General features: G+C 43.5%; 1 protein-coding gene across 1 annotated transcript in view; it reads right to left on the bottom strand.

Annotated features, from left to right (window-relative positions):
* TTN (titin) overlaps window positions 1-27,185 on the bottom strand; it is a 272,766-nt gene that overhangs the window by 172,210 nt on the left and 73,371 nt on the right. The window contains 49 exon segments of the mRNA XM_055307803.1: window positions 700-990; window positions 1,690-1,977; window positions 2,114-2,401; window positions 2,995-3,273; window positions 3,364-3,642; window positions 3,757-4,035; window positions 4,162-4,449; window positions 5,163-5,441; window positions 5,556-5,837; window positions 6,273-6,551; window positions 6,804-7,085; window positions 8,414-8,701; window positions 8,843-9,130; window positions 9,272-9,550; window positions 9,656-9,934; window positions 10,029-10,307; window positions 10,483-10,770; window positions 10,985-11,263; window positions 11,414-11,695; window positions 11,813-12,091; window positions 12,345-12,626; window positions 13,158-13,445; window positions 13,578-13,865; window positions 13,979-14,257; window positions 14,364-14,642; window positions 14,736-15,014; window positions 15,178-15,465; window positions 15,587-15,865; window positions 16,929-17,210; window positions 17,332-17,610; window positions 18,900-19,181; window positions 19,404-19,682; window positions 19,925-20,212; window positions 20,318-20,596; window positions 20,709-20,987; window positions 21,107-21,385; window positions 21,489-21,770; window positions 21,918-22,196; window positions 22,327-22,614; window positions 22,734-23,012; window positions 23,114-23,392; window positions 23,506-23,784; window positions 23,880-24,161; window positions 24,255-24,533; window positions 24,651-24,938; window positions 25,039-25,317; window positions 25,417-25,695; window positions 26,153-26,431; window positions 26,528-26,809. Coding sequence (XP_055163778.1) covers window positions 700-990; window positions 1,690-1,977; window positions 2,114-2,401; window positions 2,995-3,273; window positions 3,364-3,642; window positions 3,757-4,035; window positions 4,162-4,449; window positions 5,163-5,441; window positions 5,556-5,837; window positions 6,273-6,551; window positions 6,804-7,085; window positions 8,414-8,701; window positions 8,843-9,130; window positions 9,272-9,550; window positions 9,656-9,934; window positions 10,029-10,307; window positions 10,483-10,770; window positions 10,985-11,263; window positions 11,414-11,695; window positions 11,813-12,091; window positions 12,345-12,626; window positions 13,158-13,445; window positions 13,578-13,865; window positions 13,979-14,257; window positions 14,364-14,642; window positions 14,736-15,014; window positions 15,178-15,465; window positions 15,587-15,865; window positions 16,929-17,210; window positions 17,332-17,610; window positions 18,900-19,181; window positions 19,404-19,682; window positions 19,925-20,212; window positions 20,318-20,596; window positions 20,709-20,987; window positions 21,107-21,385; window positions 21,489-21,770; window positions 21,918-22,196; window positions 22,327-22,614; window positions 22,734-23,012; window positions 23,114-23,392; window positions 23,506-23,784; window positions 23,880-24,161; window positions 24,255-24,533; window positions 24,651-24,938; window positions 25,039-25,317; window positions 25,417-25,695; window positions 26,153-26,431; window positions 26,528-26,809 — 13,818 coding nt within the window.

Below are 27,185 nucleotides of genomic sequence, written 5' to 3'. Positions count from 1 at the left end.
AAACAATAATCCTCTAGAAATAGAAAAGAGAATGTTTCAGAATGTGCTATAACTTATAAGAAGCAAAGCTAATACAGTTTTCCATGATGAAAATTTAAGAATTTTTCAAAATAAAAAAAAAAGAATTTTTCAAAATAAACGTGCTTCATAAAAATTTATATATTACTGAGGCGTGAATTTCCAAGTAGACCTCTAACGGCCTGAGAGAATTTTGGGATCTGATTTACAAGCTACAATTCTCGTCCATTTATTATACAACACCTACTTTGCTGGCCTTGTAAGTCAATTGCAAATAGTATGCATTTCAAGTAAATATATGTGAAATTATGGCAAGCCAGTTGCATAACGTATATTTACAGTTAGCCCTTAAACAACATGGGTTCGAACAGTATGGGTCCACTTACACAGGGATGCATACTTTTCTCTAGCTCACTGTATGGTAAGAATGTATAATTGACTATTCATGTTATTGGTAAGGCTTCTAGTCAATAGTACACTATTCGCAAAGTTTTGGAGGAGTCAGAAGTGACACGGGGATTTGTTGGCGCTCTCAGCCTACAGTTGGCCAACAGTCAACTGTATATCTACCATAACTTGTCTGGCCGACAGAGTTAAAGAAGAAAGAAGGAGAAACGCACAGTGCCATCTAACAGACGAGAAGAAGAACACAAGAGGTGGGGGACCACAAAGATCACTGACCTTTGATGACAATTGAAGATGTACACAGAGCAGAGCCAGCGTCATTGGACACTTTGCATGTGTACAAGCCAGCGTCGCCCATGCCCGCCTTCTTGACGTGCAGCAGGAGGGTGTTGTTCTTGAATGTAATTTCGCAGTTAGAGGTTGGGTGTATCTCTATATTATTTTTGTACCATGCAACCGTTATAGGCTGAGAACCGGCAACACGGCCCTCAAGGCGGAACGAATTCCCTTCTGTTTCTTCAACTGTCTCAGAGAGTTTTTTAGTGAAACTTGGTGGAATTAGCCGCTCTGCAAGAAATCGCAAGGACAAATAAAATGGAAGTCAGAAGCAGGTTATTGATAGAAACCTTTCAAGAAAAAGAAGTCCTATTTTACATTAAAAGTTGATGCTAACTAAATACAGTGAATCGGTGTATGTTTCTAAACATCTCAGCCTCCCTCCACAAGCTTATTCTCTGATCTATGGGACAAGTGCCAAAAAGAACTTATGGCCATTTACGGAACTTCATATTTGTAAAAAACAAACAAACAAATAAATAAATACCATTTATTTATGGTATTAAATTCGAATCATGTAGATACGAAAATAAGGGGGGGTGGCAAAGTGTTTGTTCAACGGCACAGATAATTAAAAACCACTAATAGTTAGGAGCACTTATTTTGCACCAGGCACTGAACTAATAGTTTTACATGATTTTACATTGATCATTTCAAAGACCCAGTGAGGGGGCACTGTTACAACCCTCTTATTTCTCAGTGAAATAAGAGGAGGGTGGTCTTAGGGTTAAGTAGGATATATACAGTTTCAGAAAAATGTGAATTTAAACAGATCACCTGTTCTCTAGAGAAACTTATTTCTTCTTAAACATTTTTATGTCATTTGTTTAAAAGTGTCCTAAATTTCACTGTCCTAGTGGAAATTGAACCTTTAGGACAGAATGGAAAATTATTATGTTTTGTTGGACCAACTTGCGAAATAAATGATACCTTTTATATTAAGTTGAGCTGTGCAGGAGTCCTTTCCCACTTCATTCACAGCATAGCAGGTATACTGTCCAGAGTCTCCCTTGTCTACTTTCAGTATCGTCAGGTGGGCGCTGTTTTCCAGGTAACTAATCTGGTAGTTTCCACCACTTCGTATCTCTCTGTTGTCCTTGGCCCAGGTGACCTTTATTGGTTGTGTCCCAGTAACGTGGCACTCGAAGTCTGCACTCTCCCCGACCACAGCATCCACAGGGGCCACGGGGATGTCAAAGAAGGGCGGGTTCTTTCCCTCTAAGAGCAGAGCAGAAGGACAAGGTTTCAGGCCCCGTATCCACCCCACTTTATGGAAATCGTGGCCTTTTCCCCTTAATTTCAGGAATAGAAATTTCATTTACAGAAACAGAAAGATGTTGAAGAAGCCACAAACCTGTGAGGATGAGTCTGGCGCTGGAGGAAGCAGACCCTATAGGATTCGTAGCTGTGCAAGAATACTGGCCTGCAAGGCTCCGATCTGTTTTAAAAATATTGAGAGTGGCCACGTTATCTAAAAATGACGTCTGTACATTTGGGCCATCTTTCAATGGCTTGCCGTCTTTGTACCAAGACACTGAGATAGGCTCTGATCCATTTATGGTACATTCAAAGACAACGGGCAGTCCAACCGTTTCTTGAACATCTCGCAGTTGACGAGAAAATGATGGTGGAAGTTTTTGCTCTGTAAGAACAGAATTAAGATAATGAGAATTTCTTGATGTTTTTAATTTGCTGAATGTTCTCACAATTATGGTGGTAGAGGCAATAGTAGGTCTATGACAACATCAGGAGGTATTACCATCTCTTGAATTAGCTTGGACATGAAGAAAAACATATGAACTTCTGGAGCAACATTTTCACCCTGTGGTCACCTTAATTCACAGTGGGTTCAAAAATACGTAAGCCCAAAGAGAGATCGGTTGGCTTAAGGTACAGCTCAAGGCAGGCAGCAAATTCTCCTACTTTTTAAGACTGCCCTGTGGCAATTTGAATGGGACACTCGTGAAGTGAAATTTTTAAAATATGGTTACGTGTTTTTTCCTAAAGATTTAATTATAGAGACAAGTGATTGCATGATCCTTCCAACCAAAGGTCTAGTCCTTTGATCTCTCCTGGCTACAGAAAAGGACAAGCCACTAACTATAGATAGGATGTCTTAAGAAGAACATCTTGCATCGGGCAAGATTTTCCTCAAAAACGAAGGTCTTTGTCAGATATTTTAAATCTTGTTCAAGAGCAACACAAATTCATTCACTTTTAAAATATTGCAGTCACCTTGCACACTAAGGAAAGTTGACGAAGAAACTTCCCCCACACTGTTTTCAGCTCTGCAGATATATTCTCCGCTGTCATTACTATCAACCTGGTTGAAAACCAGTGTAGCCACGTTGTTCCTAAAATGCATTTTGTAGGTGGCAGTAGGTCTTAATTTTGTGTCTCCTTTGTACCAGGACACCCCAATTTCAGGGGTCCCAGCAATTTGGCATTGCAAAGAGGCAGAGTCTCCAACGGTCACTTTAACAGGCTCCAGCTGCTTGACAAAATACGGTGGTTCTGCAGGCAAGAGAGGTTAGTTAGTCAGGAAGAGACATGTCAGAATGGTTAACTTATATATGATGATATGGATGCAAGATCAGAACAAACCTAGTATCAGTATTTGTGCCGAGCAAGAATCTTTTCCAGAAGCATTTTCAATGTAACAATTGTATTGTCCTGCATCCTCTACCGTGCTACTTGGAATTTCCAGGATTGCAGATTTTTCAGTTGTGGTTATATTACACCTCTGGGAAGGAGTTATGTTTATGCCATTTTTCTTCCATGTAACTGAAATGGGAGGAGTTCCAGTGTAGGTGCCCTCTAGAATCAGGGGCTTTCCTTTCTCTATGCTGTAATCATTGAGCCTCTTCACAAATTTGGCTGGGGCTATAGTAAACAAATGGAAAATACGAAATCAAACACATGTACCTTTAGGTAGAGCCCGATCTATTACTCCACGTATGTTAGGCTGTAAAAATGCAGACTAGCAGTCAAACAAACCTTTTACATAGAGGTGTGTTGTACAGGAAGCTTTGCCAGCTTCATTACTAACTATGCAGGTATAGTCTCCGCTTTGTGTTGTGTCTACACCAAACAACTCCAGCTCAGCAACGCAATCCTCCAGAGATACGTTACACCTGTCGCCTGGGGCTAGTTCACTGCTACCCTTGAACCAGCTGACAGTGAAAGGAGGTGTTCCTTTTATGATGCTTGTGAAAGTTACATTGGCTCCGGTTAAGACATCCATGGCCTCAGGTTTCTGAACAAAAGATGGTGGTTCTAAACAACAACAACAACAAAAAAATCACATATCAAAAGCTGTTTAATATTTTTGAATTTTGATGATGAAAATGCCCATTACCACGTTAAGAAATGCATTTCTATTTTACTGTATTTTGAACTGACCTCTCACAGTCAGAGGAGCACTGCATTCATCAGAACCGGCTACATTAGTAGCTATACACGTGTAGTCGCCGGCATCGGACTCTTCTAGCATGTTCACAGTTAAAGCACAAGTGTTATCTGTCAGGGTGGTCTGGTATTTCCTTCCACTGCTGACCTCGTTTCCTTCGTGGAACCAGGAGACAGAGATTGGGGGAGACCCATAGACTTTGCACTCCATTACCACCGAGGAACCAGACAGACCATGCGTCTCTTTCAATTTTCTCGTGAATGAAGGAGGAACAATTCGGTCTGAATATGGTGAAAATCAAACAAATAAGGGACATCAGTTATAAAATGATTTGAAAAGAGAATTATTGTCTTTTTGGTGGACTATCCCTAGATCCACTTGGTTCTTTTGCAAGGGTATCAAAGAATTCCCCCTGGCTTCACACAGTGGAAAGCCTTGAGAATCCATGGGAAAGATGTGCTAGTTGAAGAGCTGGGGGTTTTGGTCTCTTGTCACTGTAAACCATGACATGCTGAATTGTTTCAGCATAGGTGATAGTTAAAGGCAACTTTATCCTTCTCTAGGGAGTGAGTCTTACTCCTACTGCTCTGAATTGTGGAAGATTCTCCATGAAAAAGAGATAAAACTTTTTTTTAAAAAGATTTTATTTATTTGGGTGAGAAAGAAAGGCCACACCAGGGGGAGAGGTAGAGAGAGGGGGAGACACAGGCTCTCCACTGAGCAGGAAACCCAACGTGGGGCTTGATCCCTGGACCCCAGGATCATGACCTGAGCCAAAGGTAGATTGCTCAACAAACTGAGCCACCAGGCACCCCAGGATATAACTTTTGGACTTCATTTTCTTCCAACCCTATGGGTACATTACCACTGATTTTGCTGATGCAGAGGGTGTCAGTCTCATGTCACGCTGTAGAAGATGGAACTTCCCATACACGTATATGTAAATCAGGAACTACATCACAATAACGTTAAGATAAAAGTCCAACCAACCAACCTGAAACTTGTACTGAGGCTGTACAGCTGTCTTTGCCAACAGGGTTTTGCACCTCGAAACTGTATACCCCACTGTCACTGGGTGCCACATTGATAATCTTAAGGCCAGATACTTTGTTGAAGAAACTTATTTTGTATTTGCTGTCACTCGTCAGCTCTTTTCCATCCTTAAACCACTTAGTACTGAGTTCAGGTGTGCCAGTGACTGTGCATTCCAAGGTACAGGTATCTCCTGTGGTAACTCTTATGGATTCTGGCTTTTCCACGATTGCCGCAGGCTCTGGAACGAGATATAATAAATTACATCCAAACTTTACAATCAAACTGCAAAGCTAAAGAAAACACAGATACAGCGTGTGCTTTATATTCATGGTAATGTTCTATCTGGACTAACCGAGAACAGAGAGCGTGGCGAAGCACTCTTGCATTCCAGCATCGTTTTTAATCTGACAGGTATACTTCCCGGCGTTGGCTGTTTCTGCTCTTGCAAACTGCAGGGTTGCAACGTTTTCTGAATAAGACACCCATATGTTGTCACTCTCTCTAACAATTTCCCCCTTATCTTTGAACCACACCACTGATATTGGCTCAGGCCCTTCGATAATGGTCTGCAGCTGAACTTCTTCACCAACGATGGTAGAAATATCGCTGAGCTTCTTCACAAACCTTGGTGGTGCTGATGAGAAAAAGACAAATTGTTTAAAATCTGTGGGGCCAATAGTACCTCCCTCCAGTCGTGCAATGCAACGCGAGGAATTACACTAGTGAGAATACTTTGTTTCCACTTCTTAAATAAGAGGTATTTTTGGTGAGTGGGAGTAGGGACGTGTCAGTTTATATTAAGCCAAAAGAGTCAGATGTCTTGCTTTCTCCAGCTTTCTGAGTTCAATGAAATCTACCAGAAAAACTGGCTAAAATGATATCTGGTAGGATTCAGATATGGGATGCACACTAAACATAAAAGGATTTGGCAGAGAAAAAAGGGTAAGTAGGAGACACAGCTAGTGATAAAGGGCTCGGCGATCGCTAAGAAGCCAAGAGAGCATTAAAATTAGAGGGGGGAGAAATCAGAAGGGGAATAGTGGACAGAAAAGAATGAGGCCACTCTAACCTTTCAGAGTGATAGAAGCAACACAAGTGTCGCTGCCCACATCATTGGTGGCTTTGCACTGGTACTCCCCTATGTCTGCAGCATCGACACCCAGGATGTGAATGCTCGTCAGGAAGTTCTCGGACATTATCTTGTACTTCTTGCCACTCCTAAGTTCTCTCTTATCTTTATGCCAAGAAACTTGAAAAGGAGGAGTCCCCTGAAGCTCACATTCAAGATGAACATCAGCTCCCTTCAGTGTCTCAACAGGATGAGGCTTTTTGCGGAAAATGGGTGGTTCTGCAATCGGAAGGTAATAGAGTTAGAGAAAAAAATGAAAGAAAAGGAAAATCGGGCTGTATTCTGTTAGTATATAGTTTCAAGTAAGGATCAGTTTCCCATTCCATCGCAGAGACAGAACACATGACTTTCGATTTTTGATCATTAGGCTTTAAAAATGTTAAAACATTGCTGCGGAGTCACGCGGGGGACTGACAGGACAACCAGAGAGGAGTCCAAGGTGAGCAACACAAAGAAAGAGTAAGCTCTGACCTTTAACTTTTAAGGAAGTGCTGCTGCTCGCACTGCCTGCTGCGTTGCGGGCCTCACACGTGTAGTCTCCGCTGTCCTCGACACTGAGGTTGTGCATTTCCAACACCGCCACCGAGTCAAGGAATGACATTCTGAATTTACTGCTCTCTTGAATTTCAGTCTCGTCTTTGTACCACAAAACCTTGATTTCTGGAGACCCTCCGATTTTGCATTCGTATCTTGTGTATTCATCCTGTTTCACAATTCTTGAAGGTTCTAGCTTCTTAATGAACCTGGGTGGTTCTATGGAACCAAGAAGAAAAGACAAGGTAAGGGATGGAAAAGACACATATAACTCAAGATAAAGCGAAGAATGGAATCCCTCTGTCAGAGACGTCTTTAACTCTGGAAAACATATTTATTTATTTGATGTGGTTCAAGGAACAATGGTTAATAATTAGTAGTTAAGAACGGTTAAGTTCAACCGAAGTAGAAATTTCTTAAAATGCATGTACTTCTGCAAGCAACCACATCAAATGCTATTGTAAACGGAAGGAGGAAAATACATTAATTCGTATTGTGTGATCCTCCTCCCGGCAAAAAATTCATTTCTTTAGCCCAAGATCAGAGGCAGGGCTATATCTGTTGTTGGAAGAACTCTGAAGTTCACAAGGAATAAGACAGTTTGACTACCTTCCTGTATGTGAACTAGTGGAGGTGTATCTCCTCCTATGGCTACAAAGATATCAGATATGTACCATGAGGAATGAGAATAACAAATCTGGGTGAGATATTTTAATATTTATGCCAATTGCTCCTAAAGACCTTAAACAGATATTTCTTCAACACTCATAATTTCCCTTCAGTTGGGGAGAGCAAGGCTTTCTTCATTACTGAATCAAAAAATTCAAGCTCAGAGAAATAAAAATGATTAGGAGTATGTCATAGAGCAAATGGGCTGCTAAATACAATTCTATTTTAATTTCAAGAGATCTAGAAACCATCACCACAAAAATCCTAAAAAATTCTCTAATGGGTTAGATCAGTAGTTCATTGAGTTAAGTATTTAATCTCTGACAATGGCAGCCATGAACTTGCTACTGAAAGAAATGGTTGCCTTCCACAATGTCAGATATTAATGTTCACCCCAGCCCTCTGGCTTCCACTATTACTTAACTGGGACTAGAGGAGAGAGAGAGGTTAGCACAAGCTGAGTCTTCTTGAAGGGCTTATTTGGGATCTGCTATCCCCTGGAGCAATAAAATCCATTAATTTACAAACGACTGGGGAAAATAAGTCTTTTGAGATAACTTCCTTTTTTTTTTTTTTGGTCTTAAGCTGATTTCTTTCAAATTTGGATTTTCTTGCAATCCTGTGAAAAACTGTTGTTCACTCTTTCCCTAGTCTTTATCTTTAGCCTTTAAAAATCAATGTACAGTCTATGTTTTATCAGTTTTATATTTTTTAACAAAAAATTTTAAAACTTGATCCCTTCTGGAAGGCCCTAGATCCATTTGAGCTCTCCTAATTACTCGACCATGGTCCGACCAACTTTCAAGCACACCCTTCCTCCTGTATTTCAAGATATTGAAAATGTAAAAGAGATGTTGCTACGTGACTGGAACAGGTACCTTGTACACCCAGGTGAGCAGAACAAGAGTCTTTTCCAGCGACGTTGCTTGCGTAGCAGGTGTACTGCCCAGCATCGCCTTTGCTTACTTTGAGAACGGTCAGAGTGGCAGTATTTTCAACCAAAGTCATCTTGTAGTTGCCTCCAGGGCGAATCTCTCGGTTATCTTTGGCCCAAGTGATTTTGATGGGTGCAGTTCCAGTTACATGACATTTAAGAGAACCACTTTCTCCAAGAGCAAGATCTACTGATACGGGCTTTAGATCAAAGAAAGGAGGCACTTCGTGCTCTGAAAAGGATGAAGACCAACATGGTGACTTCAGTTTTCATGCTCCCAGACATGGAGCAGAAACTAAGAGGCACCAGTCCTTTGGTGGCCCACAGCAGTGAAGCTTTTATAATGAAGAGGGTAGCGCGATGAGCTACTCACCTGAGAGAATGAGTTTGGCACTAGATGAAGCAGTTCCAAGAGGATTGGAAGCTGAACAATTGTACTGACCAACGTGGCTCTGGTCAGTTTGCAAAATCTGAAGGGTTGCTACGTTATGAACAAAAGAGGTTTGCAAATTAGCATCGTCTTTCAAAAGTACCCCATCCTTGTACCAAGACACTTGAAGAGGTTCTGAGCCATTGATGCGACATTCAAATGCGACTGGGAAGCCAAGGGTCTCGTGAACATCCTTCAGCTTTCTTGCAAAGGAAGGTGGAAGTTTGCGCTCTGTAAAGAAGTTACAGATAATCCTCATTCACAAGAGAGAAAACATCCAGGACGCATTTCAATCCATTAACATTGTGATGTTTTTAAGCAAATGGGTCTGTTCAGCACACAGCAAGCCTTGGGAAACAAAACCATCATCACCTTTGATAACGAGCACGGCTGAAGAAGCGACTGCCCCCACACTGTTCTCTGCCTTGCAGGTGTACTCTCCTATGTCACTGTGATCCACTTTGTTGATAACTAAGGAGGCGACGTTATTTTTAAATTGCATTTTGTACGCAGGAGCTGAGCGCAGCTTTGTGTGTTCTTTATACCAAGCAATTCTAATTTCTGGGGTTCCATCTACTTTACATTGTAAAGTCGTGGGTTCTCCAATGGCTGCTTCTACGTGTTGCAGAGGCTCAATGAAATAAGGCGGTTCTAGGGTACAAAGGATGGCAATCAATCAATCATGCTGCCCTAAAGAAGATGTTGTAAGAGAAGGAGAAGACAGCAATAAGAAGGGGAGGTAACTGATTGACACACCTAAGACAGACACCAGCGCGTCACAAATGTCTTGACCGGCCTCATTTTCTATCAGGCAACTGTACTGTGCATAATCCTCTACGGTGCTCTCAGTAATTTCCAGTATGGTGGATTTTTCTGTCGTGGTAATGCTGCAATTCTGCGACTGGGACAGCGGGGACTCATTCTTCATCCAGCTCACGGAGATGGGAGGTGTGCCCGAATAGGTGGCCTCGAGCACTATGGGGCTTCCTGTCTCCACGCTGAAGTCAGCCAACCTTTTCACAAAGGTGGCTGGTTCTGTGCGGACAAAACAGGAGGGTCAAATCGGCATCTTCAAGCCAAGACGTGGAAAGACATGGCAAAGACACACGAGTTGGAGAAAAGAGCAAACCTTTCACAAAAAGGTGCGCAGTACAGGAGGCACTGCCCGCCTCGTTGGTGACGAGGCAGGAGTAGTCCCCGCTCTGCGACGGCTCCACCTCCAGCAGCTCCAGCTCGGTCACGGCATCCTCCAGGGAGATGGTGCAGGACTCCCCCGACACCAGTTCCCTGCTGCCTTTAAACCACTTGACCTTGAATGGAGGGGTGCCTCTGATGACACAGCTGAATATGAGGCTTATTCCAGGCAGCACTTCCACGGAGTCGGGGACCTGTTCGAAGGACGGGGGTTCTGGATACCGCAGGGGAGGGAGAGAGCAAGAGGAAACAGAGAGATCCAGGTGAGATGCGCTTTTTGGCCCTTGAAGGAAAGGGAACTAAGGCTTCAAAGGAGACACGACGAAAGCTCCCATGCGCGGCAGGTGCCAAGTGGCGCCGGGCAGCCGCGGCCTGACCCGCACACTGACCTTGCACGGTCAGCAGTGCCGAGCACTCGTCAGAACCGGCCACGTTGGCGGCCACGCACGTGTATGTGCCTGTGTCGGAGGGCTCCAGTAAGCTCAGGCTCAAAGTACAGATGTTTTCCGAAAAGCTGGACTGGCATTTAGGCCCACTGACGACCTCATTCCCGTCCTGAAACCAGCCGACCGAAATGGGGGCCGAGCCGGACACCCGGCACTCCAGAACCGCCGAGGCCCCCACGATGGCATTGGTGTCCTTCAGCTTGCGGATGAAGGAGGGGGGCACGACTCGATCTATGTGGGAGAAGGGTGATTCTCTGTTTATTTATTTATTTTTTTTATAAATTAATTTTTATTGGTGTTCAATTTACCAACATACAGAATAACACCCAGTGCTCATCCCGTCAAGTTCTCTGTTTAAAGAGAAACTTGCTTGCTTTTTTTCTTTCTTTTTTCTTTTTTTCCTCCAGGAAAACTGATAGGTCTGTTAAAACCTCATACTACTCACCCGAGACGTGGACGGACACAGAGCAGGTGCTTTTACCAACACTGTTCTTCACTTCGAAGCTGTATAACCCCTTGTCACTCATTTCTGCACAAGGGATTTTAACCGAAGCCACTTTGTTGATGAACGTAATGTGATGTTTGCTGTCTGCAGACAATTCTCTCCCATCTTTGAACCACTTGACTGAAAGCTCTGGTGTTCCAGCCACCACACACTCTAATGCAAAAGGATTCCCAGTAGTGACCGTCATGGGTTCCGGCTTCTCTACGATTCTGGCTGGTTCTAAAAGAAGAAGTATAATGCGTTGAAGATAAAGTCACCTCCCAGACTGAGAGTGTAATCAACATACAATGGGATAAGATTAATATTTGTGGAAGACGATCATGGGCCAGTCGTTCTGATTTTTTATGCAGGTTGTCCTTTGTTACTAACCTAGGACTGTCAAGACTGCCGAACATTCTCGCGTCCCAGCATCGTTCTTGATCTGGCACACATATTTTCCAGAATCAGATGCTTTGGGGCTCCCAAGTTGGAGGGTTGCGATGTTATCGATGAACGAAATCCTAGTGTTTTCACTCTCTCTGATGACTTCACCTTTATCTTTCAGCCAGACCACAGAAATAGGCTGGAATCCTTCCACCACAGCCCGTAACTCAACAGCATCCCCAACAAGAGTTGAGGTGTCGCTTAGCTTTTTCACAAATCGTGGAGGCTCTAATGAAAGAAATTTGTGGTTAGGGGAAGAAAGGGAATCACAGCCACCTAAATTATTAGCTAAGCAAGAAAAGAGGAAAGGAAGAGACATCTATTTTTGTGCCCAGGTGTACAAACCTTTGAACTTGACAGAGCAAACACACGTGTCGCTTCCCACCTCGTTAGTGGCTTTGCAGTGATACTCTCCTACATCGGAAGCTTCGAGATTAAGGATATGAAGACTTGTATCAAAATTTTTTGACGTGATTTTAAATTTCTTGCTGCTTCGAACTTGCTTTCGGTCTTTAACCCACACCACCTCAAATGGGGGGGTTCCCGAAATTTCACATTGGAAGATAACGTCAGAACCTTTAAGAGCTCCTACTGGAGAAGGCTTCTGGGTGAAAACAGGAGGTGCTACCGGGGAAAAAGAAGATAAATGATGAGAACATTTGCTTACTGAAAAGGAAAAAAAACCCCATATTTTAGAATCCAGAATCACTAGGAGCGATTGGTGTGACCATAGGCCAGTAGGCTAGCGAAAGAAATAACAATTCCTGCAAGCTAGTTAAGAATTGCTCCCGCGGTGAGCCTTTTTATTTTGGAGCTCATCACGTTGTCGAGAAAGACTCAAACCAGAGAAGAAAGCAAGCAGCTTAGCGTGTCTAACCTTTCACGGTCAGGGCTGTGCTACAGCTGGCATCACCAACACCATTATGAGCTTCGCAGATATAGTCTCCACTGTCCTCAGGGCTGGCTTCATTGATGGTAAGCAAGGCCACAGAATTAACGAATGACATGTTGTATTTCCAGCTTTCGTGAAGTTCGCTGTCGTTTCGGAACCACTGAACTTTGATTTCCGGGGAACCACTTATTTTACATTCCAGCTGGATGGATTCTCCCTGCTTTGCAACTTGAGAAGCTTCTAGTTTCTTAACGAACTTGGGAGGTTCTAGTAAATCAAAGGAAAAAATAGCTTGTGTTTGTGGCTGAAGATCCCGTAAATACGTAACTTAAACGTGCTTATTAAGAATATACTTTCTGATTATTTCGTGATGAAATGTTATGTTTGCCATCAAATAAGCTCCTAATGGAGAATTTAACTGGTAAGTTTAATTTTTGCAGTTTGGATAGGTAAGCCAAAACATATAAGTTAGTGTATTATAGAGGTATTTGGTCAAAATTTAGTAATGATAAATCAGAATGCCACATAACAGAAAATAATATGAGACTGGATAGTTGAAACAATACTTCACAAATTTCAATTAGACCACACTATCTGATAGGATCACACTTAGAGTTAACACTAGAGAACAATATAAAGACAAAACAGATCTTCAATTAATGCTTTCAACACTAAAGTACAAATTCTAACATGACCCAGTTAGCTTGTCCCAAACACTTAAACACTAAAGGAACTTTTAGAAGACCGTTACGTAAACATGGGAAAGAACAAATATCGGTAGATGCCGCGTAATGATACCTTTTACACTGAGTTGAGCTGAGCACATGTCCTTGCCAACATCATTGGTTGCCTGGCAAGTGTATTGACCAGAGTCTCCTTTGCCTACTTTAAGAATTCTCAAATGGGGAGTGTTTCCCACACATGTGATAGTATAATTTCCTCCAGGACGTATCTCCTTGTTATCTTTTGACCAAGTGATCCGCATTGGTTGAGCACCAGTGACATGGCACTCAAAGTCAGCACTTTCCCCAGCAATGACATCTATAGATACAGGCTTGATGTCAAAGAAGGGAGACTTCTTAGGTTCTGGAAAATGAAAAGAAAAGGCAATGTGTGTTTTGTTTGTTTGACTTTTGTCACTGGCTGTTTCTACTCTGACAGTGAATAAGAAGTCACGGTTTGGTTTTTGCGAAGAGAAAGATTAACATGGGAACAAACCTCTCACTGCCAGTCTAGCACTAGAAGATGCTGTTCCAAGTGGGTTAGAGGCTGAGCAGGAGTACTGGCCAGAGTGACTCAAGTCAGTTTGCAAGATTTTTAAAGTTGCCACATTGTCTACAAATGACATCTGTAGATTTTCGTCGTCTCGTAAAAGTACCCCATCTCTATACCAGCACACCTGGATGGGTGCGGAGCCATTTAATCGACAAGTGAGTGTAACTGGCAACCCAACCGTCTGTTCGATGTCTTTCAATTGTCTTGCAAAGGAAGGTGGGAGTTGGCGCTCTGTAGGAAGACAAGCAATACTTGAGTCATTAGTCCATGAGGAGAAAATTTCTCCCCAAAGATAAAAGGATTAATTTAAAAACACTTCTTAATTTCTAAAATAATATAATCACCTTGAATTCTGAAGACAGTCTTCGAAGCAGCAGTTCCTATACTATTTTCTGCTTTACATGTGTACTCTCCACTGTCATTAATATTCACTTTATTAAAAACAAGCGTGGCCACATTGTTTGTAAAATAGGTCCTGTATTCAGGAGTTGGCCGTAACTTGGTGTCTCCTTTGTACCAAGACACTGTAATTTCTGGTGTCCCAGCAACCTGGCATTGTAAAGACACTGAATCTCCAACCGATGCCTCCAGAGGTTCTAGCTCCGTAACAAAATAAGGTGGTTCTAAAGAAGAAAGGATCACATTCAGCAACTGGAATTAAAGAACAGCAAACAGACCATGCCTTGTCTTACAGGAATGCCGACCACTGAGAAGAATATAACAACACACCTAATGTAGATACCAGAGCTTTGCAGACATCCTTGCCTGCCTCATTTTCAATTTCACAGGAGTACTGTCCTGCATCTTTTTTTGTGCTATTCAGGATTTCTAAGATGCACGTTTTCTCTGTTGTGACTATGCTGCATCTTTCAGACTGACTTATGTTGAAACCATCCTTTTTCCAGGTAACTGCAATCGGAAGTGTTCCGGTGTAGGTGCTCTCCAGAATTATGGACTTCCCTGGTTCCACGGAGTGATCACTTAGCTTCTTCACAAACATAGCCGGTTCTGGTGAGTGACAAAGCATGGCAATTAAACCCAGGAAAAGCACATAGATGGCTGCATACAGAAAATCAGAAGAGCAAATGCACTCGAGCAAACCTTTCACAAAGAGACGAGTAGTGCAGGATGTTTGGCCAGCATTGTTAGAAACCACACAAGTGTATTCCCCACTCTGAGAGATGTCAACATTAAATAATTCCAGTTCTGCCACAGTGTCTTCAAAGTAGATGTTGCACTTGTCTCCTCTCACGAGTTCTCTGGCACCTCTGAACCAGCCGACCTTGAATGGAGGGGTTCCTCTAATGACGCTTGTGAAAGTGACATTTTTGCCTGGTAGTATTTCCAGAGGTTCAGGCTCCTTCACAAAAGAGGGTGGTTCTACATGGACATGGAGGACAGTGAAAAGAACCTGTAAGTTTCTAATTTGGTTGCAACTCTGAATCTAAAAATGAAGAGCCCTTTAGAATGTGTGTCAGGTGGGTACCATGATGTGCACCCAAAGAAGAATTTGTGCAAAATGGCTTGTGTGTATAACACTGACCTTGTACAGCCAACGCTGCACGACATTCATCAGACCCAGCAGCATTAGCAGCTACGCATGTGTAACTGCCCATATCCGACGAGTCCAGAGAATTGAGCTGCAACGTGCAGACATTATCTGAGAATGTGGTCTGGTACTTTGCTCCGCTGACAATCTTCGTTTTCTCATGAAACCAGGCAACGGAGATAGGTGACGATCCAGCTACTTTGCACTCCAAGATGCAAGAAGTACCCAGCACCCCAACAGTATCTCTCAGTCTTCGTGTGAAAGAGGGAGGGACCATTCGGTCTGTGTGAGGAAAGGCAAGAGATCACCACGATTTGAAAGAGCAGAAGAGCCGTGAGAGAAGGCAACTGCTGAAGGAATCCGCAGAAGCAATGGGGGGTGGCGGGGATAGAGCGGAACTAACCTGAAACATCAACCACAGCTGTGCAGCTGCTTTTTCCGACGTTGTTTTGAACCTGGAAAGTGTATGTGCCTGCGTCTTGCCTTTCAACAGAGAGTATCTTTAAGGTAGAGATTTTGTTGTAGAAGCTGAATTTGTGTTTTTGGCTGCTGGTCAACAGCTTCCCGTCCTTGTACCATTCAACCGAGAGTTCGGGAGTGCCGGCCACCTTACACTCCAGGGTGCACGTTTCTCCCACAGTCACTGTCATTGGCCCTGCTTTCTCAACAATGACTGCAGGCTCTGAAATAAAATGTGATAGCCATCTGTCAAAGTCCGTTACCTTTAGCATGATTCTACTCTCAAATTCACTAAGATTGGTTCTTCCAATGGTTTGGTTATGTTAGGGCGCTCTCTCTCTCTCTCTCTCTGTTAGGGCGTTCTCTCTCTCTCTCTCTCTCTCCCTCTCTGGAGTGATGATTCCACAATTACATGTTGTCATGAATTTATGGGGGGTTATTATTAAGCCATATGTTTCTGCACTAGTTGGCTTCCAAAACAATTCAGACAATGTATATTAGACAGTGTGTACTGATTTGCACTTGACCCTCTCTAGAGCAAAGGATTCATGTTTTGAACTACTTGATATCTTTGCTTTATTTTAAGGGGCTAAAGCCAGTATTTTTCCAAGCTGTTATCCAAACAATCACTAAATTAAAATGTCCAAAGATGCAAGTGTAAGTCTTTCCTATCTAACTTTGATCTCGGGAGTTCTTGTCAACATGAACAGCTAGTACTTTGGAAACAAAATTTCCTTGTGGCATATGCTGGCTTCCAATAGTTTTCTTTCATTTTCCAAAAGAAAATCATGATTCTATCTGCTAATCCATCAAGAAAAGTAGTAAGTAAACAATGAAACAGATGGCTAACTTTTGTTAGGATCACAGAAACAGGGAAGAGTGTTTGAAAGATCGATTAGGGAAAAAAAAAGATTGATAGGTCTTTTCTCTTTTTTCCTTTTTTCTTTTTGTTCTTAAAGATTTTATTTATTTATTTAAGAGAGAGAGAGAGTGCTCAAGAGCACAAGCAGGGAGAGGAACAGAGGGAGAGGGAGAAGCAGGCTCCCCGCTGAGCAGGGAGCTGGACATGGGGCTGGCTCAATCCTAGGACCCTGGGATCATGACCTGAGCCAAAGGCGGCTCCTTAACCAACTGAGCCACCCAGGCTCCCCTCTCCTAAACCTTTCAAACAGGTATGGACTAATATCATTCCAGAAGAAATTCAGAACCAGAGATTCTACTAGTGACTCATCTCAGAGGTTGGTGCCACCTTCTATCAGGGGATCATTGTACTATATTGTACCAACCTAAAACAGTCAATGTGGCCATGTTCTCTCTCATTCCGCCATCATTCTTGATTTGGCAGATATACTTCCCAGCATTAGCTGGTTCTGCTTTTGCAAACTGCAGAGTTGCAACATTTTCTACAAATGTAATTCTGATGTTTTCACTTTCTCTGATCACTTCTTCTTTCTCTTTAAGCCACTGAACAAAAATAGGCTGGGCTCCTTCTATGGATGCTTGTAACTCAGCGGGCTCGCCAGCTACAACAGTGAGGCTGTTCAGTTTGGAGACAAATCTTGGTGGTTCTGAACAAGGAAAGATGAGCGGAGATTGTTGAAAACATTGTCCATATAATGGAAGAGAAAGAAAAAAACAGGTGTCTTGCACATTCCTGCCATTTCTGCCATGTGCAGGAAATACGCTTACCTTTTAATTTTACGGTACAAATGCAAGTATCACTTCCCACTTCATTCTGTGCTTTGCAGTAGTATTCACCAATGTCTGAAGTTTCAACATTGAGAATATGAATACTTGCATGGAAGTTTTTGGATGCAATCTTGTATTTCTTGCTACTTCGGAGTTGCCGCTTGTCTTTGTACCATATCACCTCAAATGGTGGTGTTCCCGAAAGTTCACACTCAAGACTAACTTCAGTATTTTTAAGGGTTTCTACTACAGGAGGGAAGCTGCTAAAAACGGGTGGTTCTGTAAGAAAACAAGAGTTTCTAATGAGTTGGGCTATTTAATCTCATAGAATGTTTTTATTTCTTTGTTGTTAAGAAAGAGTCAAGATACTATAATGAGTTGGAAGAGTCAAGATACTATAATGTGGAAACAGTGTCCAGAACTATCACTTCATTGTTGAGGAATAACAGCTTTGGAGAAGCCATTAGCCTTTACAGAATCACTCGCTTCCCTGGCAGAGAGCCCAAACTAGACCCCTAGATGTCCTTGCTGAGGACTTCAACTTTCTATCTACCTTACCTTACTAGTTTTTCTCAGATGATAAGGACTGATGCGAAAGTTGTAAAACAAAAACCAAACCAAAGTACCTTTAATTAAGATGATTTGCATGAGGTATCAAATCCTAACTTCAGGGATGAAAGTTTTTATATATGCTCTATAACGGAAATACTTAGAAGCCATGATGACACCTGTGATCTAAGTCTTCCATGTCACCAACTTTTATTGAAATAATTGCTTCACACCATGACAACCTTGGACTTTGTGATAAAAATACTGGAAAGAGGCTACAGAAAATACTGGTATTAATTGCACCAAGGCATAGTGATATAATTTTTAAAAATAGGAAGCAATTCTTGAGAGAGAAAAAAATATGTATATTGTCCTTTTTTCATATATATATGTATATACTTTTTTTAAGTAGGCATCACCTGAGTGGAGCCTAACTCGGGCTTGAGCTCATGAGCCTGAGATTAAGACCTGAAATCAAGTTGGGCACTTAACTTACCAAGCCGCCCAGGCACACCTATAACTGTCCTGTTTTAAATGTAAGGTTAAAATCTGTATTGTTTGCACCATATACATATACATATACACACATATACACATATATAGTAAATATTCTTTGTTATTAATGCTAAAGATTATAGTGAAAGTGATGATCTATTCATAAGTTGGCTAAAGGTAAAAATGGATTTTAAAATGAATCAATCCATCCTTCCTTCCTTCCTTCCTTCCTTCCTTCCTTCCTTCCTTCCTTCGTTTGTGAACATCAGATTTACACTGCTTGGTCAATGTATTGAGGTGATCAGAATTATGACATTGGAATAACAAGAAAAATACCCCAGAATGATTGGTTACATATAAGCAAATCTTAAGAAATAACAAAAAAAGAGAAATAATACTAGTTGGGGAAAATATTCTATGATCTCAAATGGAAGCTAAAATGATGGCAAAAGAAAAAATAGCTGTGATACCCCAGGGGAGAAGAAGGTGAGCTTCAGGTAATGAAGAACAGAAGAGATTTCTACCTTTTACGATAACCTTGGTACTGCAGCTTGTGCTGCCAGCAGGATTCTGAGCCTCACAAATGAAATCCCCACTGTCCTCAGTACCAAGATTGTTCATCTGTAGGACGGCCACTGAGTCAATGAAAGTCATTCTGTATTTATCACTGGCTTGGAGTTCATGTTCATTTCTGTACCACACAACTCTGATTTCGGGGGATCCAGTTATCTTGCATTCAAGTCGTGCTGAGTCACCTGATTTCACTATTTTAGATGCTTCTAATTTCTTTACAAACTTGGGTGGTTCTAGAGAGTGAAAGAAAGGGGAGATTATGAGGGAGCAGATAAATATAACAAAAGCAAAATTAAGTAGTATACAGGAAAGAGGAAGAGATGAACAGTGCCTGGCAAATCCAGTGTACTGTTTGAGAGAAGCGTACTTTCTTGATTGGGTGGATGCATGGTATAGAAGGGAGCCACAGGTCAGACAGAAACGTAAAACAGTGTAAAACAATCAAACGTGCACACCTGTCACAAGCAACATTGTAGTACAAGAGTCGCTACCAACGTCATTGGTAACTTGGCAGGTATATTGTCCAGTCTTGGAAGCATCCACTGAATAGAGATTTAAGAAGCTAGTTGACCCTTCCAAGCCAATGAAACAGGTAGGTCCAGAGGCAAGTTCCACATCATCTTTAAACCACTTTATTTTAAATGGTGGTGTTCCTTTCAGTACTGCTTTAAATTCTACTGTGGAATCCGGTATGGCTTGCTGTCGCTCGGGTTTCACTAGGAAGCTTGGTGGTTCTATAGATGTTAAGAGAAATACTTAATGAGACTCCTCCTAGTTAAGCTATGTTGACAGTCTTATGGACATGTAAGAAAACACTCTGAAAAGAGGTAATGACTGTGTATTTCTTGAACTCAATAAATATATATCTAAAGAAACAGAATTATTGAAACTCTTAGGTCTAAAGAGTACAAGGTAAGAGTCGCACATTTAATAAGCAATCACACAAAGAATGAAGAAGAGGAAAAGAAGGTCTAACCTTTAACAGTTAGGATGCCACTGCATGCGTCATCCCCGGCTACATTGGAGACCTTGCACGTATAATTCGCAGTGTCTTCCAATTCCAGATTATTAACTTCCAGTGACACCGTGTTCTCATGACAGACAAGTCTGTATTTTGCACTTGTGGATATTTCTTTTCCATCCTTAAACCACTGAGCACTAATAGGGAGTGAGCCTGAAACCTTGCACTCCATACGAATAGAAGAGCCCAGAATTTTATCCATTTTGGTCAATTTTTTGGTGAAAGATGGAGGAATATCTTGATCTATCCAATGCAAACAGCAAAACACACCCATCAATATGTTGCCATTTGTTTACAAAGGATATAGGTAAAGAAATAAGGGAAGCCCACTCGGGCCCAAATACAAACCTAGCACTCTCAGGTAGGCATCACAGCTACTGCTTCCAAAGTCATTTTCCACCTTGAAAGTGTACTGACCACTGTCTTGCTTCATTACTGACTGAATCCTAAAACTGGCCACGTTATTTTCAAAACTCATTGAAAAATATCTACTGGGCACAATTTGCTTTCCATCTTTAAGCCATTTCACTTTGAGTTCTGGTGTTCCAGCCACAACACACTCCAGAGTCACTGGGTCTTTCTCAGTAACATCAACAGATTTAGCTTTCTCCAGGATTTGAGCAGGTTCTGCGGTAAGAATTAAAATGCAAATCAGTTGTGTGGCTAATTCCACCAGAAATAAGGTGGGCCTATGGAATCATCCCCACAGGCTAAGGCCTCGATGGAAAAGCCTACAAACCTTGTACTAAGAGGAAAGCATAACACCTCTCAACTCCTGACTCGTTCTTGGCTTGACATGTGTATCTCCCGCTGTGTCCATTGTCCACAGCTCTGATCTGAAGTGTGGCCACGTTGTTCACAAACGAAATATGAACATTATCATCTTCCTCAAGAATGTGGTCATCCTTTAGCCAGGTGATAGAAATGGGAGGCGAGCCCGCCACGGTGCTCTGGAAGGTGCCAGAACTTTTCAGAACGGTCGTGACGTTTTCAATCTTCTTAATGAATGATGGTGGTTCTGCGATCAAATTAGATGGTGTGAAAAGAAGAGGCATATTTGAGCTTCTTGTAATCACAAAATTAAAGAGCATGACCAAATTTTTAGGCCGTAGCCTGCTTCCTCGGGGTACAACTGACCTTTCAGGGAGACCTTAGTACTGCTAGAGCAGCTGCCACCTTCATTGGACACAATGCACTGGTAGTCACCAGTGTCTGAAGGGTCACACTTGGTTATATGGAGGCTAAACACTGACACTCTGTCAGTGAGGGTATATTTTTTGCTGCTTCGAATTTCCTTGTTGTTCCTCAGCCACGTGACTTCAAATGGAGCTGTTCCTGCAACTTCACACTCCAGCTGCACGTCACTATCCTTTACAACCTCCACGGGCTTCAGCTCCCTGATGAAGGTGGGAGGCTCTAAAGATGCAAAAGGAAGACAGAGGCTAGCTTACTCGAGGGACGACCAGAGGCCTGGCCAGCAGCACAGCCAAAACATGCAAAAACAGAGCCAGCAACGAACCTTTCACTTTTAATTCAATGCTGCAGCTTGCCGTGCCCGCGTCATTACGGGCTTCACAGACGTAAGTCCCACTATTTTCTACCCTGGCACCAGAGATTTGGAAAGTGGCTAGGCCATCGATGAAGGAAATGCCATGTTTCTTAATGGCTGTTATTTCATTCCCGTCCAGATACCAAGAAACTCTGATTTCAGGGGTGCCTGTGATTTGGCATTCGAATGTCGTAGATTGTCCATTTCTCAGCACTAATACCGGGCTGGGCTTCTTAATGAATTGAGGAGGTTCTAAAGATGGGGAAGAAAGGGTCACGTTGAACATTTTTTTTTTTAAACAAAGGCTGAAATCGCTTTCTTAAGTCTCTTCCTCCCCCCACCCCCAACCCAAGAAAATCTAAGACAAGCAAGCAAGAGAGGTGAATGTAGAGATCAGACCTTTCACAAAGAGAGTGGCTTTACTGGTTGCTGTGCCGACATCATTGCTTAGTTGGCAGATGTAGGTCCCAGAGTCGGCAGCTTTGGCTGAAAAGAGCTCCAGTATGGTGGAGGTGTCATCCTTCCAAACGGAGCGAGCTGCTCCCGAGTGCAACTCTTTGTTATCTTTGAACCACTTTATTGTCATGGGTGCAGTGCCACCCACAAGTGCCTTTAACTGAACCCTTGTACTGGGATTGACGTCTTGTGACTGTGGCTTTTCCACGAAGTAAGGGGGTTCTGGGATGAAAGAAGAAGAAACAAAACGAGAAAGCAAGGTTTACTTAGGAATGGAGCAATGAGGGTGAGAATTAAGAAACGAGACAGCAGACGAGTCCTTGACAAGTGTAGATTAAAAACAAATGCCGACCTTTGACCGTGAGATGGCCACTGCACTGGTTGTGTCCTGCCTTATTAGTGGCGGAACAAGTGTACGTCCCACTGTCTGAACCTTCCAGGTGACTGATTTCCAAGAAGGCAGTATTGTCATGAAAAGAGAATTTGTATTTTTCACTAGCTGATATTTCTTGGTCATCTTTGAACCACTGGATGCTTATGGGATGTGACCCAGCCACTATACATTCTAAGTCAATAGAAGACCCTTTAATGCTGTCCATTTTCTTCAGCCTCTTGGTGAATGAGGGAGGTATGATAAGATCTATGCAATAAAAAAACAAAAACAAGAAACCACGAGAAAAAGTTAGGTCAGCGCAGCAATTTGTATTTTCTGTAAAACTGGGGAACATGGGCACAGAGGTCCCCGGTTTCAATACCAACCTAATACATTAATGCTAGCCTTGCAGCTGCTTCTTCCAACATCATTTTGGACCTCAAAAGTATATTCTCCACTATCTCTCTTTTCTGTAGAAATAATCTTCAGTATAGAGACCGTGTCGGTGACACTGATTTTGTATTTTTGGCCCAGGCTCAGTTCTTGGCCATCTTTAAACCATCGGGCTGTAATCTCCTTAGTCCCTGAAAATTTAACCTGCAAAGTGGCTGGGTCCCCTTGGGTGACATCTATAGACACAGCCTCCTCGGTGATTGTTGCAGGTTCTGTAGAGAACAAAGGGACAGGTGTGGGTTGCGAGTCACTCTGCTAGAAGGCCTACATCTGCACTGTTTCCTAAAACCCATGGCAAACTTCCTGAACCAACCTTTAACTGAGAGCAATGCCGAACACCTCTGTATGCCTGCATCATTTTTGGCCTGACAGACGTATTTCCCATCGTGCTTGACTTCGATGCCACTGAGGTACAGACTAGCCACGTTGTTCTCAAAGGTCATTCTTATATTGTCATCTTCAGTGATTTCATCGTTGTCTTTCAACCAAGTCACGGTGATGGGCAAGGAGCCCTTCAGGGTGGCCTGGAAGGCAGCCGTGCCTCCTCGAAGGGAGCTGGTACTCTCGATCTTTTTTACGAAGCTTGGCGGTTCTAGCAGAAGAGGAATTCTCAATCAATGTCAGCTTTCTAGCAAGGATTTTTTTTTTTTTTAAAAAGAGCTCATCCTACAGAAGAGCCGGGGCATCCTTTGGACCGACACTAACCTCTTAGGGTCACCCTGGCACTGCAGGTGCTGCTGCCCACCTCGTTGGTCACCCGACACTGGTATTCACCAGCATCTGTGGCCACAAACTTGAGAATCTGCAGGCTAACCAGCTGGTCCTGAATGAAGGTCTTATACTTCCTACCGCTTCTCAGCGTCGTGTTGTCTTTGAACCAAGTGATGTCAAAGGGAGGCGTGCCCGCCACCTCGGCCAGCAGCATGACGTCATACTCCTTCAACACTTCAACTGCCTTAAACTCCTTGGTAAAGTAAGGCGACTCTACAGTGGGGGAGGAATTACCCTGCATTAGCGAGCGAGGAACATGTGCCATGGGCCGCAGTGCTGCTGACACTGGGGGCAATGTGGCCACAAACCTTTGACTATTAAGATGCTCCCACAGTGGTCGCTGCCGGCCTCGTTTTGAGCCTCACACATGTACTCGCCACTGTCCTCGGTGGTCACCTCTGTAAGGCTCAGGACCGCGGTGGACTCCACAAAGGACATCCTGTGCCTGCCGCCCTCCTTAAGCTCTCTGTCGTTGGCAAACCACGTTATCTTAATCGGGGGGGTGCCGGCCACCTTGCAGGCCAGCTGCGTGCTGTCGCCCTTCTTGAGCAGCTGCGAGGGCTCTAACTTTTCAATAAACGTGGCCGGCTCTGCAGGAGGAAGGCGGCGTTAAGGAACATTGAGGGGAGGACGGACTGCGGGGTGGGGGTGGGGGGCAAAGATGTCAAGAAAACGAGGCCAACCTTTCACAAATAAGTTTGCACTGCACTCCACGCTGCCCGCGGCGTTGCCGACCTGACAGGTGTACGTGCCCGAATCGGAGGTCTTGACCACGTACAGTTCCAGGGAACTTTCCGAGGCTTCTTTGGTGATATAGCAGCTTCCCCCGGAGACCAGCTCCCGGCCGCCCTTCAGCCACCTGACGGTGAAAGGGCCGGAGCCCCGGAAGGTGCTCTTCAGGCACACGGCCGAGCCGGGCAGGACGTCCTTTGAGGCCGGCTTGGTCACAAAGCTGGGTGGCTCTGGAGGGGAGGAGGGGGGAGAAAGGACGTGCAAGAGTTAAGAGGCGTGGCCCAAGGGACGGGGCCCGGGTTCCAACACCGTCCCTACGGGAGGGAGACGCTAGGTCTCCAGCCAACCTTGCACCACCAGGGCCCCGCTGCTGTCTTTGCTGCCCACGGAGTTGGTGGCTCGGCAAGTGAAGGTGCCCGCGTCGCTCAGGTCCACGCCGTGGATCTCCAAGGAGGCCGTGCCTTCCACAAACGCCGCCCTGTACTTGTCCCCAGAAGCCAGCTCCCTGCCGTCCTTGAACCAGGCCACCCGCATCGGGAGGGAGCCTGCGATCCTGCAGTCCAGCCTGCAGGTGCTGCCCACGACGCTGGCCACGTTGCGCAGGGGCTTCGTGAAAAACGGGGCGATGTCCCGATCTGTTAGTGGCACGGGAAGGGAAGAGGGGTCAGCACGGGGCAGGGCGCCGGGCGCTTTGGGCCTTGCTCACCGGTTGGCCGGGGTCCTGAAGATACTGACCTAGTACAGTGAACGTGGTCTCGCAGGAGCTGCTGCCCACCTCGTTGGAAACCTCAAACATGTACTGGCCACTATCATGCAGCTCGGCCGAATAAAACTTGAGTTGGGCGACGTTGTTTTTGAAACTTATTCGGTACTTTTTACTGGCAACCAAAGGCCTACCATCTTTGTACCACTTGGGCTTGAGTTCTGGGGTGCCTGTGACTGTGTACTCCAGCGTGGCTGGGTCTCCTGCTGTCACCTGGACCAGTTCGGCTCTCTCAACAATTTTGGCAGGTTCTAGAAGGGTATCAAACAGTTAGCATGACCAAGTGTGCCTTGTGGTTTCACCTTGAAATGGAAACAGCGACTCTTAAGTTAAAATGTTCCTACACGAACCTTTAACGATTAATTCCCCAACAGACGTTTGGCTTCCGGCCTCATTTTCAGCCAGGCACGTGTACTTGTCACCATGACTGATCTGAACATCAGGGATTATCAGGGTCGCGACCCCATTAGAAAAGCTCGTTTTGATTTTTCCATCTTCTTTGAGGATCTCTTGTCCTTTCATCCATGTGACCGAAATGGGTTCTGACCCTCTCACGGCAGCTTGTAAGGTAACGGTTTGACCTGCTAGCGCGGTAAAATCATCTACTTTCTTAACAAAGGTTGGTGGTTCTAGTTAAAGAGAACAGACAAGACCCGTCAATTCCCAAACACTTTCAACACCAAACCCATGTAAGTGTTTTACCTAGACTACATCGCTCTGGTCTAGTACTGCCCTTCCATAGCGTCAGTTGATGAGAAGAATAAGTTAAAATTTAAGAAGAATTACACCTCCATCCAACAGAAAGAAGCGCAAAAGATTCACGGTTGTCAGCCGACCAAATGGTCGTAAAAGATTATTACATGACCCACTTTTGGTATCAGAGATTGAGTATTTACAGTGACCTCAGATTAAAGACCCAATGAAGGGCACCCACCGGTTTTGTCCCCAAGGTCCCAGGTTGAAGCAAAAGTGAAACATATTTTCACAGGTTAGGAGGAGAAGAAAGAGGGCCCGCTTTCCTTCCCTTGGTTAAGAAAGTTATTCTGACAATTTGTTAGCAAGGCATCGTTCCGTTCGAGCACTGACCTTTTAATAAGTGTGTTGCACTGCAGCCACACTTCCCAACTTCATTAGCAACAACACATTCATATTCACCAACGTCTGCACTATTGAAAGAGAAGATCTCCAGAGACACAAGAGACTTCTGAGAAAACAGCCTGTACTTTTTACTACTTCGAATTTGCTTCTTGTCTTTGAACCAGCTAATTTCGAATGGTCCAGTGCCCGAGATTTCACACTGAAGGAGGGCATTTGTTCCTCTCACTATATCTGCAGGCTCAAGAGTTTTGATGAAAGAAGGAGGCTCTACAAAAGCACGAAAGCAGTGTGTCAGTAAGGTGTCACAAGCAATGAAAAAGAAAACCTTTTCTCAGAAAACCAATGGACTCGGAGTAAACAAACCTTTGACAACTATTTCAGCACTGCAAGTGTCACTGCCGACGTCATTCACCGCTTCGCACGAGTAACTGCCACTGTCTGTGACTTTGACATCCGTCAGATCAAGCACAGCCTCAGAATTGACAAAAGACATTCGAATGGTATTACTCTCATTAAGTTCTTTGTTATTTTTAAACCAAGTGACCTGGATCACAGGTGAGCCCTTCAGCTTGCAATGGAGGCGCGCTGATTCACCTGGCAGCATTAAGTAAGAGGGGTCCACCTTCTTCACGAAGGATGGTGGCTCTACAGGAAGTCAACAAAAAAAAAAAAAAAGAAAGAAAGAAAAAGAAAAAGGAAAGAGAGCTGAAGCATCAACTCCACCAAAGAAAAGTGGACATGTGCCACAGAAAGACACAACACACATAAAATATTTCAATGAGATTTCTGAAAGGGTTGTGGTGTACTCGATAGTTCTCCAGGCTTCCCGGTGGGATTTTAAAATGCTTTCCCAGTCTCTCAACTTAAAACAAACAAACAAACAAACAAACAAACAAACACAAAACAAACTCTTGCCTTACACAAAAAGCAAGCTCCTTGTCTTATACACACACACAAAATTGTATGAGAGCAGATAGTCAAGCATTGCCTAGACACATGAAATTCTTTTTTTTTTTTTACG

Source organism: Nyctereutes procyonoides, unplaced genomic scaffold (assembly GCF_905146905.1).
Source record: "Nyctereutes procyonoides isolate TBG_1078 unplaced genomic scaffold, NYPRO_anot_genome, whole genome shotgun sequence".
Lineage (NCBI taxonomy): Eukaryota > Metazoa > Chordata > Mammalia > Carnivora > Canidae > Nyctereutes > Nyctereutes procyonoides.
This window is presented reverse-complemented; position numbering and strand designations above follow the sequence as displayed.